General features: G+C 37.7%; 2 protein-coding genes across 6 annotated transcripts; one reads left to right on the forward strand and one right to left on the reverse strand.

Moving 5' to 3' along the window:
- Positions 1 to 674: 674 nt before the first annotated feature.
- LOC105264715 (uncharacterized) lies at positions 675 to 13444 on the forward strand. Of its 5 annotated transcripts, XM_011301795.1 has the most exons (3): positions 687 to 762; positions 1045 to 1239; positions 9012 to 13444. In XM_011301795.1, the coding sequence occupies exon 3, from the start codon at positions 9098 to 9100 to the stop codon at positions 11660 to 11662; it is 2565 nt and encodes an 854-aa protein (XP_011300097.1). In that variant the 5' UTR covers positions 687 to 762; positions 1045 to 1239; positions 9012 to 9097; the 3' UTR covers positions 11663 to 13444. The 5 variants fall into 5 exon arrangements, with proteins under 5 accessions (XP_011300093.1, XP_011300097.1, XP_011300095.1 ...); XM_011301791.1 differs by lacking the exon at positions 1045 to 1239 and having other exon boundaries at positions 675 to 762; XM_011301793.1 differs by lacking the exons at positions 687 to 762; positions 1045 to 1239 and adding an exon at positions 6025 to 6163.
- Positions 13445 to 13490: 46 nt separating this feature from the next.
- On the reverse strand, positions 13491 to 14937 carry Mrm2 (Mitochondrial rRNA methyltransferase 2). The gene is made up of 2 exons (XM_011301800.1): positions 14682 to 14937; positions 13491 to 14566 (listed from the first exon to the last, which is right to left on the reverse strand). The coding sequence occupies exon 2, from the start codon at positions 14556 to 14558 to the stop codon at positions 13821 to 13823; it is 738 nt and encodes a 245-aa protein (XP_011300102.1). The 5' UTR covers positions 14559 to 14566; positions 14682 to 14937; the 3' UTR covers positions 13491 to 13820.
- Between the last annotated feature and the right edge of the window lie 229 nt (positions 14938 to 15166).

The raw sequence follows: 15166 nt of genomic DNA on the forward strand, positions 1-15166 counted from the left end.
GTGAGATGCATGTGGCACACGTAAGGAGATAAACTCGACGTCGTAACAGCACAAACCTTCCTCACTGGAGTAAAATGAGGGTGAGGGACGGAGGGATGTACGTTGGCCAGGAAGTGGGGGGCCACGGGGGGCGACGGCTTGAGCGAGAACCCTTAGGATTGAGAAAGATGGAGATACAGAGGTAACCAACTCATTTTGTCGGTAAGAGGGAGGGGGTGGGAAGTGAGTGGAAACACGAGCTGAACCTCTCGGTTGTGACTCTCACACCGAAGAAAACGCCAGTCGCTACTTGACGCCCGTTTCACACGGAAAGGGAGTCATGCGCAGATGTGAGACCATTTTTATACATCAGTTTGAACCATAAATTATTCATTCATTTTCACCGAATCTACCTTTCGAGAAAAGCTGATTATTCACGGATATCCAACGTGAGGAGAGCATGTTTGGAAGTTTTAATCGTTGAGGTTTTAAACATTCTCTCGTTCGATGCTGAAAGTGAAATGTTTTAAGGACACAGGTGGACTTTGATGATAGTCGTGATATCGGGAGAACTCTTTCAATAAATAAATTGTAATTCCATTCACAGAATGGCCAGGAGTAGTTCAGAATTGTAATTAAACTCATCAGTGCTGTGGTGATGCCAGTGCTGGTGGTAGAAATTTTTTGCAACGTGACACACCGTGATTGTTTCGTGATCAAGTTTTTACGAGAAATAGTGATAGTTGAAACAGTTCTCATAGTACCATAATGAAGCTTCTAATAGTGAGTAAATGATGGAAATAAGTTCCTGATTCTAAGTATTTATTTTTATTCCTCGCATTAATACAAGTCGATCTTTATTTTTTTGAGAAAAAAATATTTCATTGTTCATGTATTTATTGATCATAATTCACCTGGTGTTGAACGATGTGGGATATGTAAACAAAAGCGGCGAATTGATGATTTGCGGATTGGAAATTTGTTTGAATCGCTTACAGTTGATGAATAATAATGACGGTGAATCGTATTGTTGCTATAATAATTCAATATAATCCTGAAATATAGGAATTGTAATTAATGAGTAAGGGGAACCTTCTCAACAATAGTTACGGAAGGCTCTTGCTGACGTATCCTTTCGTGGGTCGTGGAGGCACTCAAGCAGAGGAAAAGGCACCCACAAAACGAAAGAGAGACCCGGACGAGTTGCCATCGATAAAAAAGCTTCTAATATACCGTTAGAAGAAACTAAATCAAGTGACCGTGAGTTTAATTTTTCAGGCATTTCCTTTAAAATGACACGATCCGTAATTAATCCACAGAATACGTTCGTCAAAATTATTAGGTCATCCATGAATGCATGGAAATCAGTTGATACTCTTCAGACAAAGGAACAGTTTTTCAATCCCCATCAGTTCGATGATCCAGTCACTATTCAGTTTTTTTTTGCAGTCATCAATTTGGAAAAATTTACTTGAAACCTATGAGTTGAAATATGGAATAATTCACGTTTATTATTATTGAAACATCAGAGCTCGTAATCACGTGCTCGAGACTATAATAGTATTAGCCATATGGTATTACCATATTTTTATAGTGAAATCTATATTATAGTAATCTCTAGCAATTATTTTTCTCTGTATAGGATTTTTAACTCACCTTCTGCTCCTATGACAAACCTCCCACGAGTCAAAAAACCCATTCCGCACTTGTTGCGTAATATACTCATTCGAAGGAGTTGAGTTATAATGAAATGCAAATAGTTATCGAATCCGTCTAGTTTTATGTAAGAAATTCTGGAAATAATAATTGAATAATTCAAATTAAAGGATTCAACAATTTATTAAATTCTCAAAAATGGACAGAACCGACTACATTAGCTATGCAATCACAAAAAATAACAAAATTTGCAATTTAATTAGTGGGATAAAAAATAAAAAAAGCTCTCGAGGCTATCCGAGCCTATGAGAGACTGAAATCGATCTGCCTGCGTCTCCCGGAACTCGGCTTGGAAGAGTCTTTCCGCTGAGAGACAACGTAGTGCGACTTCTGTCATCGTAGGATCAGGACTTTTCAAATATTCAACACTCAATGATCGAGATCCCTCTATCATATTTATTCAAAATGTTTATTAATTAATTAACACCAAGAGAAAGAGTGAAGGAATATGTATCAAAAAAGAACGCGAGGTGGCGCTCGTGGAACCCGAGTTGCTGAGAGGGTACGTCGGCAGTCTTTGGGATTAAGTAATGGGTTTTTTAAATGATGGTTTTTCCATTCCAAAAAATAGACTGGGTTTTCAATGAAAGCTAAATAACTAGGCGGTGATGCGTGATAAAATTTCTGGAGTTAAAAGGTAAAAGGTAAATAGTGAGATAGGCTCGGGGTCTGGATACCTAGGACGTTATCCATGTTTGCTTTTGATCCTTTGGACCGGTGTCTATCCACCCTCTGCATAGACATTGTTTCCCGATTTTTTTGTCCTCATGATAAACCTATTCCGGTCTCTAAGAATGAATTGACAATTACTTGAATATCTCTAATTCTCGACATTGCGGCACATTTCTTCATTTTTATGGGAATTACTGAGACTCAAGCGTCACATCAGATGTCATTGTTGATTTTTCTTCCTTCAACCTTGATCACAGCATGAAAGTACCAGTTCCAGGACGAGAGCGATGGTAAACAAGCAAAACAGAGTTTTCGAATATAAGATTGAGGAATGGAATTCCGAGAACTTTTATGTCCCCACTTCGCGCGTTCCTAGATCAGAGAGAAATAGAGAACTGCTGCCTTCGAATTATGGAGAGTACAGTTAGTAAAACAGGTGACGAGGTTACGAGGTGACATCAAGGGTGATTATGAGCACGTGATAATTAACACCTGTTAAAATATTTGACTATTAATAGATCGATGAGCGGAGATTATAAATTTGGAGCACCCACGTGTATCGCCCTCTCCTCTCGTGACTACCACCGTAAGTTAATTATATTATTTTTAATACCCAATATACCCAATAGCTCTCGAGATTTGGAAAAAAAAGGCATAATAAAATTTATATTGACTAGTCAGTTTTTACAACTACAGGACTTTTTGGTGGCTCCAGTGAGAATGACTTGGAAAGCACTCGATAAAATACTCTGGATCTGTCAAGCCCGACCTCCTCCTGTCTCCTTTGAGAACGCATAGACCGCATTATTTTTTTTCCACTATGTGAACCACGCTCAAAGTTCAAGACAGCTTGTGTTTCATGCAAGATGGTCTGGCGGCCTTAGGCTGTCGGTCACTGACACTGTTTCACGGAGGCGTGCAACTCTGTGGGGATCTCTCATTTTACACATATATACAAATCAAGTGTTAGAGTAAGGGGTACAGGACCCACCATGATATATTTAAAGCCTAGTATATTCTCATGGGAGATGGGTAAGTTGACTAATTTGAATGATAGAAATACGACAGCGGCGTGTGATTTGCCCTAGGGGGAAACAGATCGATTCTTTTTGTTTCAAGACAAGAAACCAGTTAACAGTGTATACGGAGAATCGGATGTTCTCTTCGGGACACGAGGCGTCGACGAAATTAGTTCGACCCGCGCGTTGAATCGACCGCGATTGGCACATGTGGTTGGAAAATCCAATGCTTCCGCCTCATTTTAATTTCAATTTCCCGAGGTGAATGTATTTTTTTCCTGATAAGAGTGTAGAGCAAGGGCCTCACTTATCATCCCCGTCAGAGGTACAACTGAAACAACAGGTGAAAGGAATAACAACGAATATCCCAATGAATTTTGTTTGAAACACCAAAATGAGGGTGTGATGTTTTTCAATATAAGAATTTCTCTTTGGGAAAGCATGACATCGAGATCAAAAGCCGTCCCTCGACGTTGATGGACTGTTGACGTTGACGGCGTGTTCCTCAGTCGTTTTCTGGTGTAAATTAAACTAATTCTATTAGATACTTTAAATGACATGCACCGTTCGGGGAAATTCTCGCCTGAATGGAGGGACTCCTATTTTCACTTCATTCCTGAAGCCAACAGTTCCGGAATTTGGCCCACTGCATTTACCTCATGTCTGCTCAAATTATATGAGACCCTACTGAAGAACAGATTACAGCGGTGGGTAGAACGTAATGGTAAAATACTCTCTGCGGAAACAGGATTTATACCTGCGCTATCTTGTCGGGACAATCTAGTCAATTTTGCCGCACAAGTTGAGGATTCCTTTCGTTACCAGAACCATATGCCAGCAGTATTTTTGGATGTCACCAGAGCATTTGACAACGTGGTCGGTGACATTTTGATAGATATATTCACCGAGATCGGCTGCTCCAGTTCTATTTTAAAATTCATTAAATTCATTGCAAACAAGAGGTATAGACATTCCGAAGCATTCGGCAAAGATACCGGAATCACGAGAAAACGCTCGGCTTGCGATTTAGCGAAAAAGTTGAAACTTGAATCTATAGGCGTAGCACCCCTACCAATGTCCTAGGAGAGCCTAAGCTAATGCTTATTAAAAAACCATATTACTCTGTAAAACGTATCTTAGGAAAGTTCTTAGGAATAATTAATTCCTCATTTTTAAAGAAAATAAAACTGGAGTAGAGATAAATCGATCACAAAAAGTATTGAGGAAGGATTTTTCCAACCGAGCTCTGACAGATCAGCTTGCAAAATGAGAATTGGAACATAATATACGCAGATGGTAGTAAAAATCAAGACCTAGAATATGTAGGAGCTGTCTGTCACTGCCCTAATCTGGGCATAGATACGCCCATTACCCTTGATAAGCACTACTCGCTATAAAATGCAAAGAGCATTTTTTAATTTTCAATTTAGCACTGGATGAAGCAAGAGCATAAGATGTCCAGTCATCTTATTCTCTCCTATTTCCTCCAGTCTCCAAAAGTCTGCAATCCATTAGTTTTTATTTAGTTTTAATCCACACACTAATTTGTTTACTCTAGACGCGAAAGAAATTCTGATTCACAGAAAATTTATTCAACACGAAAATCGCCCGCCTGGATTCATGCTAATTTGGGATTGATGGGGATGGAAGGGTTGACTCTTTTGCCTGAAGTGTAACTGAGGAAATTAAAACATACCCAGCTCCACCCACGGAGTTCAAAGTGCAATGCAGGGGAATTTTATTAGACGAATTTTTGGAGAAACGACGGAAGACCGGGTATGGCACGAAAGCTCCCTAGAGAACTGGTTGTCTGGGTCAATACGGCCACATCAAACCATTACCATCTCAACAAGTCCCTATGTAGAATAAAATAGTGAGCAGCTCGGAATGCAGTTGTGGAGATAACGTTGAGATACAAGATATCGATCATATCATTCGGTTCTGTCCCCTTTACTCTAAAGGCCGACAAGAAATAGATAAGTTAATTCAACTTCATTGTCCCAGGCTGCCCAGCACAGGTGCATTCCTGTCTGCCAATAATTTGAAGAGAATAAGCTCAGAAATAATCCGGCAATCTGTTTTTTAAAAATTGTATTAGAACCTAGGGAAAACACATCAACAGACAAATCAGCAGGAATTGTTCCTGAAATGTGGAAAGAGAATGTAAACAATTGATATAAGTTACTAATAATACTAATACTTATTAATAACAAATAAAAATAAACTGCGAGAACAATCAAATGTCAGTGGAATTAAATGTCAATTAAACTTCAATTTCTAGTGAAGTGACACAAAAAAAAGAAATTTCCATAAATATATATATATATATATTCGTTTGATTTTTTTAATGAAATAGTTGTATAAAAATTTTGAGTGAATAATAATCGATATTTTACCGAACTTTATATTAGTGTCATCTACCGGCCAACAGTAAATGCTATATTTTGAAAATAATTTTCTACTTATTTAAATATATTTTGTTTATTCGGATATATATTTGGAGAAAGGATATTTGGAGGACAGTTTTTTTTCACGTAATTGGAATGTACGTCCGCTTTTCTGGCACTGTCCCTGAGGTAGCCACCACCGTGTAAACATATGTTGTGTTGACGGATGTCAGAAGCTCGGTGACATAGTGCACCTCATGCTCCGGTCGCAGAGAATCACTCACGATATCAATTTGAAATATACAAGTTTTGAAAGTGGAGTGTGTAACTTTATGTTATATCGTGCCATACCTGGTGGAACATCTGGGTTGTCGACATGTCCCAGAAGTGGTGAGCACAATTTCCATCTACTACCCCCGACTTCAGCGTCGTGATCCTGGCTGCTGTCATCTTAAAATCATCTTAAAGTGCCGGTCAAGTTTGAGTGAATATCTTTTACGAGAATAAACATTTTCGGGTGCTTCGACAGCTTCCTGCACGTGGTGCACTCAGGTCATGCGAGGAACTCGTCGGGTTGCGTTTTTTAGGTTATGTACTCGATTTTTGTGGAAAAAAACTCCAAGTCCTCATAATATACTTTACAAATATACTTATTTGTATATTATTAATAACATGTATATACATGACTCAGTAAAGTACAGTACAGTATGAAAATAACGCGGTGACACGAAATGCCAGGACGGCTTTTGTAATGAGAGATTTCATGATTCTTCACGATTAAACATGTGTATATAATTATCCGAATGGAATATCTCTCTGCTCTGAAGCTTGATAATTTTCACATGAAAAACTACACTATAGTTATTAAAAAATAAACTCCCCGTTGAAAATTGTGATTATAAAAATGATCGATGTGTCGATGTAATTTTATTTCGTATTGTTTAACTAATTGAATCAATGGACAAACGATCAGTTAAAACCACAAGTTTAAAATTGATGCGAGTAATTTTTAAAAAATCGTTCCCATAAAAAGGCGCGTCTCCCGCGCGCGCTTTGATATCGCCCCAGTGACACATAAATTTAAATTCAGGACAATTGACGAGTTAGTGACATTTGAGTGAGTGTCGCCACAAAATTAGTGCTCCCCACAACTATACGTTGAATGTTTTCCCAGTGAAAGATAGTTGGGAAAATCCCAGGCAAGATTTCGCATGAAAATGGATATAATTTGAGATAAAAAAAAAATAAACCAATAGATAAAAACGGTAGGTAGGCGAATATTAGAGAAATCTTACAAAATATGAAAGTTTCCCGGAGTTTGGCGAGAGTAGATTGGAGAAAGTATTAAAAATCTTAATAACTGTAATATTAATGATAATATTATTCACACTTATTGTGCAATAATATTTCTATGAAGCTAAGTCGTTTGTGTTGATTAATGTCTTTTTTTTTATTGGTAATTAGCGTTATTACGCCGCTAGATGAGAGAAGCATCGCGTTTGTAGGAAAGAGTAACCTATACATAAGCTCAGTTCGTCGAGCCCTATCGCTCGACGTTGATAAATTTACACTGACCTCTCAATTAATCAATAAACCACTTTCGCAATTTAAATTGTACTTTTTGCTTCCGAATGGAAGCCTTGTGACCGGTTATGTTTTCAATTTCGTAAGTATATTTTAAAATTATGTAGAATTTCATGAAATTCGAAGATATAATTTTTTTATCAAAGGTGCATAAGTATGTAGAACAGTGAGATGATTCGAAAATTTTCCATAAACAACAACTAAGCGAATTATTTCAAGGAGAAAACGCAAAAATCGAGAGAAAATTGTATTGGTCTCAGTGGAGTCCCAAAATTTAGGTCTTCGAGTTCTCCATCAAAATTGGCAAATCGAAAAAAATCATGATTCCATAGCTTCCATTCGGAAGCAAAAAGAAATGAAGTTTAAGGAAGAACTTTAGAACTTTCTACGCTTCTTGTTTCTATTTCTATTCATTCAGTTCGTCCTCGTGGGGAAGCCAATTCGGGCTAATGGAATAATGGTAACAAATCATGAACTTAAATGTTAATGTTAAAACTATTGATTATGAGCAACTACCGTGCGAGTGAACGTAAAAATTGTTGAAGTACTATATCAGAAATTTCTGAGAAATGAAAACGCTATTAAAGAAAACGGTGTATCGGCTAGAAACGCTCTATCTGTATTTCACCGTCAACGATAATGTTGGTCACTGATTGTGAATGGTTTGTAGCGGCATCGATTACAATACCGTGGAATGCGCTTAGAAGTTGGCATTTCGAAATGTTTCTCCTACATGGACATTACCACTCTATTCCAGTGGTGCCACTATTCACGCACTCTCATTCTTTATTCATTTCTTTACCAATTTATAATCTGTTTTCTTAAAACATTAAAAATTATTATAATGAGTAAGTAACTGAATGGAGTATCAAAGATAATCAGTTGCGTTATCAGAAAGATAAACAAGTATTATTCTAAATCGTCAAATGACAACCGAGTTGACGAATTGTTCTCTAAATTTTTTAGTAAACATATTCTGATCTGATCTTTGCTATTCGATAATTCGCAAAAAAAGAATCGAGACGAGTAAAATTCAGCATTAGCAGTTGTGGAGATGTAGGTATTTCTCAAGGATCTTCTTGGACTGGTGTCTTCTTGACCGTTTGACTGATTCCATTTTCTCTCTTTTTTGAAATATTCGTCTTAACTGAATGGAGAGAAATCCATCCCGCTCAGAGCAATGCAGTTTGATTTATTTCCCCCACTACCACCTAAGGAGCATACAGAAATGCTCACAACCTTGATGATGCAGACTGCAATGTTTGCTAAACGTTGATACAACGCCGAGAATAAGCGAAACATGGTTAATAATTTTGACAGCGAAAGCCCCAGAACTGAAACCTTTAAATTATTCATTCGACATTTTTTATTTTTCTTGTCGCATTTAGTATGGGAGTCCCCGGATTCACTGGTATAAAACTAATAGTTATTTTCTATCTTTCTCCCAATTAGTCCCGACCTTTTCCAGATCTAGTAATTTTTTAAGAACTCCCGAAGTCCCCTAGATTTTATTGTGATCCAACGAAAAAATTTCTGCGCATAGATAATTCTGTTCGCTACATTTTGAAGTATTTTACAATATCCCACATTGAAGTTGATCAATTGACCACACGCTTTGAGAATCTAATTGAATTTGTATCTCTCAATGTTGCAGGAATCTTCTCCATGCGTCGATTAATTTGGCGACGCCCACTAAAGAGTTGAATTAGCAGAATTCTTCGGCGTGACGTATTAGTAAGCATGGCGTCGATAGGGAGTAGGCGAAAATTATTTTTCATCCTCCTGAACATTGGTTTACTTACACGAACTTTGTCAAGGCCGATGGAAGAGGATTCAAGGCCAGAGACGCGGAGAAAATCGCTGGTATCTTCAATGAAGAATTCCGGAATAGATCAAGTGGGAAATCCTGAGGATCTTGCATGGCAAGCGTGGCTCCTGGTGGATCAGGGTGGAGGCAATATAGGTGGTGGACTAGATTCCGCCAGTCTTCTTCGGAAGATCACGCCAAAGAGTATCTTCATTGCTCCATCGTTGCAGGCCCTGCCTGCGTGTGCTGAAGGATATCAAGCCGACCCGATGAACCGTTGCGTCAAGAACGTAAACATCAATCACGAAGCGCATCTCGACTTTCTTGTCCAGAGGTTAAACGCTATGTACGCTAATTTGGGAGGTACCAAGCCGGAAGCTGCAGCTAGCTCTTCGGATTCAGTTCCCACTGGACCACTGCAGCTGGATCTCCTGAATATTCCTGTTGCCGCTAGTCCTGAAGACCAGGAGGAAGACCAGGAGGAAGACTTCGATGATGAGTCTCAAGCACTTTCTATACCTTCGTCGGAAGTAAAACCTCTCGATAGAGATGAAGGAGCTAAAGTAACTGTAGATGAGAAGGCTGAGGAGCACGAAGATGAATCGGATGAGAAGACATTTTTTCATGAAGCTCCAACTACCAAGGATGGTATTGGAAATAATAAAAGCAATTCTACAAAGTATGACGGTATTGTTTCAATAGTTGCCTTCGTCGATGACACCAACTCGAGTTATTCAGAAGTCGTTGGTTATAAAGTTGAGCCTGACGAGAAAATTCATAATCATACAATTGCCGAGGAAGTGACGGATTCGCAATCAGATGACGACAAACGTGAAGAGTTTAAGGAAAAATGGCCTTTGAATAACTCATCAGTTTCTCCAACTGTTGTTCTCTTGTTGACTCCAACCAAACTACCAGTTTCAAAGCTGGACGTTCAGAAAGATGACAAGTTGAATCCAGAAGTTGAGGAAATTTTCGGTGTCAACTTCTCCGAACGCTTACCAACTACCACGACACCATTTGAAATTCTCTTCAATGAGTCTGCTGTGGTAGATCCAGAGATGAATACGTCGAAGCCTCAGTTATTAGACATCAAGGAATTGGCCGAGGAAACTGAAACAGAACTTCCTGGACAACATGAAGATGTAGAAGACATCGAAGAATCATCGAATGATGATGAAATTCTGACACATAGTGAAGCTAGTATGATAGTGACGGCGCAGCCCCGTATTCAGTTATTATCAATCCCTGTGGATAACAATAATGACACGACTTCGTCTAAAATATCGAGTTCCACAAGCATTAATGATGATTTCGTTCGGGAAACAATAGTCGTCGGTGTGAATATTCACGAAAATGCAAACGCAACGAATTCATTGAAACTTGAAGAGACGACATCGCTCAAATCTCTAACGGATGAAAACCTCATGACAGTCACTCCGGCGTTGTTGACGGACCAGGAAACGACATTTCTCGATGAAGACTCATCATCATATACGGAATACCCGGAAAATGCGGAAATCACTGAAGACGATACCGATGGTAAGAAGGAATCCACAACAATGGAGAACGTTGGAACGAAACAAGAAGCGCTTCCGGCAATAACCAAAGTGCGCGACGAATCCTCCACGAGTCAGAAGGAGATGAGTTCAGTAATACGGATAGAAGAATTGCCTGTAAATGAAAATATCCATGAAATATCATCCACGAGGGTTCCATTGATCGACATACATCACAATCCGAACAAGTCTGACAACTCCGAAATTATGACTGCGTCTTCATCTAACAATGCAGAAGCCATTGTCAGTCAATATCCATCTGATAATCCTCAGTACTCTCCATCAAGCAACTATAATAACAGAAAGCGAGTTGATCCTCATTCCACTGAGTTTCCAAGCAGGGATGAGTCCAAATACGTGACATTAATAACTCCAGACAACTCAGACGTCTTCACGGAAATCAAGACGATTGAGGATCAGATGGATTTGCAGAAGGTATCGGACGCGGATAGCTTCTTTCCGAATCACCAAAATTTGGGTCTGGGAAATGTGCCTAATGATTTTGTTAGGTTTCCAAATTACAATCGAATCCAGAATGGGCCCAGCTATGTAAGGTTCCCATCGGAGGGAGTTAACAGTATTCATTCGTATGAGAATTTCAAGGGCAATCATCATCATCAAACCTACAGTAATCAAGGTACCGTGAATAACCTCTCTAGTCCTCAGAAGCAGGTTCATTGGCGAGATTGGCGGAATGACCGCCAAGGCTCAATTCGGCCTAGATTTGGTGTCAACGAAAAACAGAAGGATCGAGCTCCGATATGGTTCTGGACGAGAATGCCTCTCGTGAGGGACCCTAGTCTACTTCACTATCCGGTATCAGGCACATTTGAAAGTTCCGACAAGCGATCACATGAAAATAGGAGGTTCAACTACTTCAAACCGACATCTCGTGATGTCTCTAGACCATTCGTTACAAATACTCCCGTTGAAGGCTGAGCAATGTTAAACTCGTGGTGACTTCTTGAATTGGAATCACAATTGTTCTCATCAGAGGAATTGAAAGAACAAGTTCTTCCAGAGAAGGGCAAGAACTTCAATTAGGGTACGACCGGCGAAGTCGTTGAAAACTAAAAATAGGTTTTACATGGTGAAATCATTTAAGCGCTGATATAGCACAAAACATGCTCAGCCGACGCATATTGAAAGACTGATTAATCAGAAAATTATGGTTAAAAAAATTATATGAAGCATATATTTAAAATGAGAATCATTGATGTGTTGGGTGGCCATTAGTCGAATTAAGTGAATGCAGTGAGTCATTTCATATGAATTTCCACGACTTATCTTCGAACGCACTTGATGTCAATTGATCCAGGCGTATGAATCTATTTATTTTTCATGAGTTTAAAAATTCAAAATCCTACGTGCAATCTGGATGGTATAGTGGACGAAGGTAAATGTGTTTTTTTTATGGTAAAAACAATAATCATGAAAATGGCATTACAGCGGAAAAAGTTAATGTGTTTATATGCGCAGTATTTTTATTTAGGGTCCTAATGTACGTGCTAAATGTGTAAATGTTGGTATCAGCTTGTAGAAGTCAATCTCATCCTTTTCTAGAGCTGAGAATGATTTTTCTTTTAAGAAAAATAGGAAGATTATTGTGAATTGACTGTGTCAGTGTTTAGAAAAATCAGATATTGTAGAGAAAATTATTCGTTTGAATACTTTGACATTACGGCCAGTAACAGTTACCGTCTCAAATCTCAGTAACGTACATGAAATACATTAATTTTGAAAAGTTGGCCCTTTTCAAGAACCTAAAAATTGAAAATAAGTGAAAATTTCCATAAAGCTATCTCAGTATGTTGATATACATATCGAAATTAATATGTCATTAATGGTTGTGTACATAATTCATTGTTCAATTATCTGTAGCGTTAATTGTATATACCGCATATTACCGAAGTCGTAATTAATCGGAATTCCATGTTTAAACCAACGAAGTAAAGTAATTAATTAATTATTAATGAATTGCGGTAGTACCGAGTTATTGTATTATTTATATATCTATTATATATATATATATATCTTATCGATCTTATATACGGAGAGAAAAAATTCAACAGAAATTCCACGAAAATACATTCATCTGCAAGTCGAAATAACAATCCAGTAAAAAATATAAACCAGTTATGTACTTTATACAAGTTGTTCTGTAATTGTAATGATTTATTTTTCATACGAATTGATGGAATATGATTTTGACTTACGCCAAATTTTTCTCTCCGTATGAAATGTTGCAAGGAAAAAATCGATCAATCAAAACTGTCTACCAATGATATTGAACCTAAACCAGTGTTCTGTTCTGCTTTTGCTTTTCATTCATCGAGATGTCAGAACAAATTTGAAATTCCCTTCAATCTTCGTATGTACAAATAAAATTTAAATGCACTAATAATTTTGTTTCCAGTACTTTCAACCCTTTTTACGATAAGAAGGTAACGACTGGAGTTTTAGAACCTTCAAGTTTATTTTGTAGACTCAATCTCTTTCGTTATTTCCGTGGTTATTTATATACTTCAGGGCGGGATGCAGTTTCTATATTTTACTATAACGTACAAGTAGGGGAGAGACGTAAAATCATAACTCAGGAAAATTTCTTCCACAAGAGTTTTTTAAGGCCCGGATAGATTATTTGGGAAAGATTATTTACTCCGAAATTTGGACTCCTAGTTACTCCGGAAATTAATAGTTTTTTCCAATAATTGTTAGCTAGTGCCGTTGTCAACAACTAGAGCGCTAGCTAACAATTATCGGAAAAATCGATTAATTGATGGAGTAATTAGGTGTGCCAATTTTGGAGTAAATCATCTATTCCAGATAATCCAACCGGGCCTTAAACGAATAGAAAATCAGTCATTACTTTTTTATTAATTGAAGTTAAGATTTAAAAAATCAAAACTATGAAAATACAAATACCGAATGGGTTATCAATAATTGGTAGAATTATATACCAAAATATTTCACCATTTTTTCATGAACGTATTATTGTTATTAAAAAATCGATTACATGAAATATCATAATTGTTTCAATTAATAATTGTCTGTACATAATTCGGGATTCATTTAATATAAATGAAATGAATCACAATCACGTTTTAAGGCCCTTGAAACCTCTAGCCAAAATAAATTTCTCAGTGGATTCGTCTCTGGTGGCAATAGGCTTAACAATTTTAATAGTTTTATAAAATCTCTCTGCATCTTTTTCAAATTGTGGAGCTCTTCGGCCATCCCACAACTTCACAATAAAACAACCGTCAGGATTTAAAAATTGAACAGAGAACGTGAGTGCGGAGTAAGCGAGATCCGTGATTAATTCATGATCAATGTCTCTAATGCCTGAGGCATTGGGAGCCATATCAGACAGTACTACATCCACTCTGGCACCATTCAGAGTCTCCAACAGTCGTTTCTGTCCTCTATCAGTCGTAAAATCTAGATTCCCCAGAACAATTGCACCCTCCACAGGATGAATCGGATTTCTATCAATAGCCAACACTTTTCCAATCCTTTTTTCTTTGTCTTTGCCATGGGAATTCGTTGCCTTCACTGCAACTTGGGTCCAACTTCCAGGTGCAGCTCCACAGTCAACAACTGTCATCCCCGGTGCGAGAATATTAAATCTTTCATTAATCTCTAGGAGTTTAAATGCACTTCTACAACGCCAATTCTCCTGTCGCGCCTTCTCCACAAACGGATCCTGAATTTGTCGGACTAACCATCTCTGGGAGCTAGAGCTCTTGCCCTTCAGGTTGCTCGGTATTGTCTTCAGAAGGGTATTACACGTATGGATGTGGCGGGTAGTGATGAAATCCTTGCAACTTTTCATTCTTCAATCTACCCAAGTGGAATTAATTTACTATTAGAATTCAATTTTTAACCTTAAAAACCGGTATTGAAGGTAATTATTTACATGTATTAATAAACTTGATTAGATGAATCGAGCACTTACCTTTGACGACATAGAACCGGTAAAGAAAATTCACACTTCTGTAAACTTACGTTTATTTATAGATATTTTACTTTGTTATTCTCATTCTCATTCTCATATTATTAAATAACTTATTTTTTCGCTCCCGTCAGCTCAAGTGCTTGCGTTATTTTGTTACGTTTCAAAATCAGCTGATGTAGCCCATGTGCACCTGAAAATACTCAACTTGAAACTGCGATAATCTCGATATTCGATATTAATTCAAGTCGACTAAATCGACTCATATAGACTCAAATCGATCTTACTGAATTTAGTCAATTCAGGTAAGAGTAACTATCGAAGCATCAATTATCATTCTCATAAAACATTCGCGAATTCATTTTTTAAGATTCAGAAAACGGGAATTCCATCAACGTCCCGGCGTTTTTTAATTATTAAATAAATTAAATAATAAAATTATAATGAAAAACGGGTAGAGCGCCATCCCTCTCGTGGAGTGATAACTA

This window comes from Fopius arisanus, unplaced genomic scaffold, assembly GCF_000806365.1.
Source record: "Fopius arisanus strain USDA-PBARC FA_bdor unplaced genomic scaffold, ASM80636v1 scaffold00024, whole genome shotgun sequence".
NCBI classification, from domain to species: domain Eukaryota; kingdom Metazoa; phylum Arthropoda; class Insecta; order Hymenoptera; family Braconidae; genus Fopius; species Fopius arisanus.

Bases quoted from the DNA above. Each gene is read 5' to 3' on its own strand.
- Mrm2 (XM_011301800.1), bottom strand. From the start codon at position 14,558: ATGAAAAGTTGCAAGGATTTCATCACTACCCGCCACATCCATACGTGT.
- LOC105264715 (XM_011301791.1), top strand. From the start codon at position 9,098: ATGGCGTCGATAGGGAGTAGGCGAAAATTATTTTTCATCCTCCTGAAC.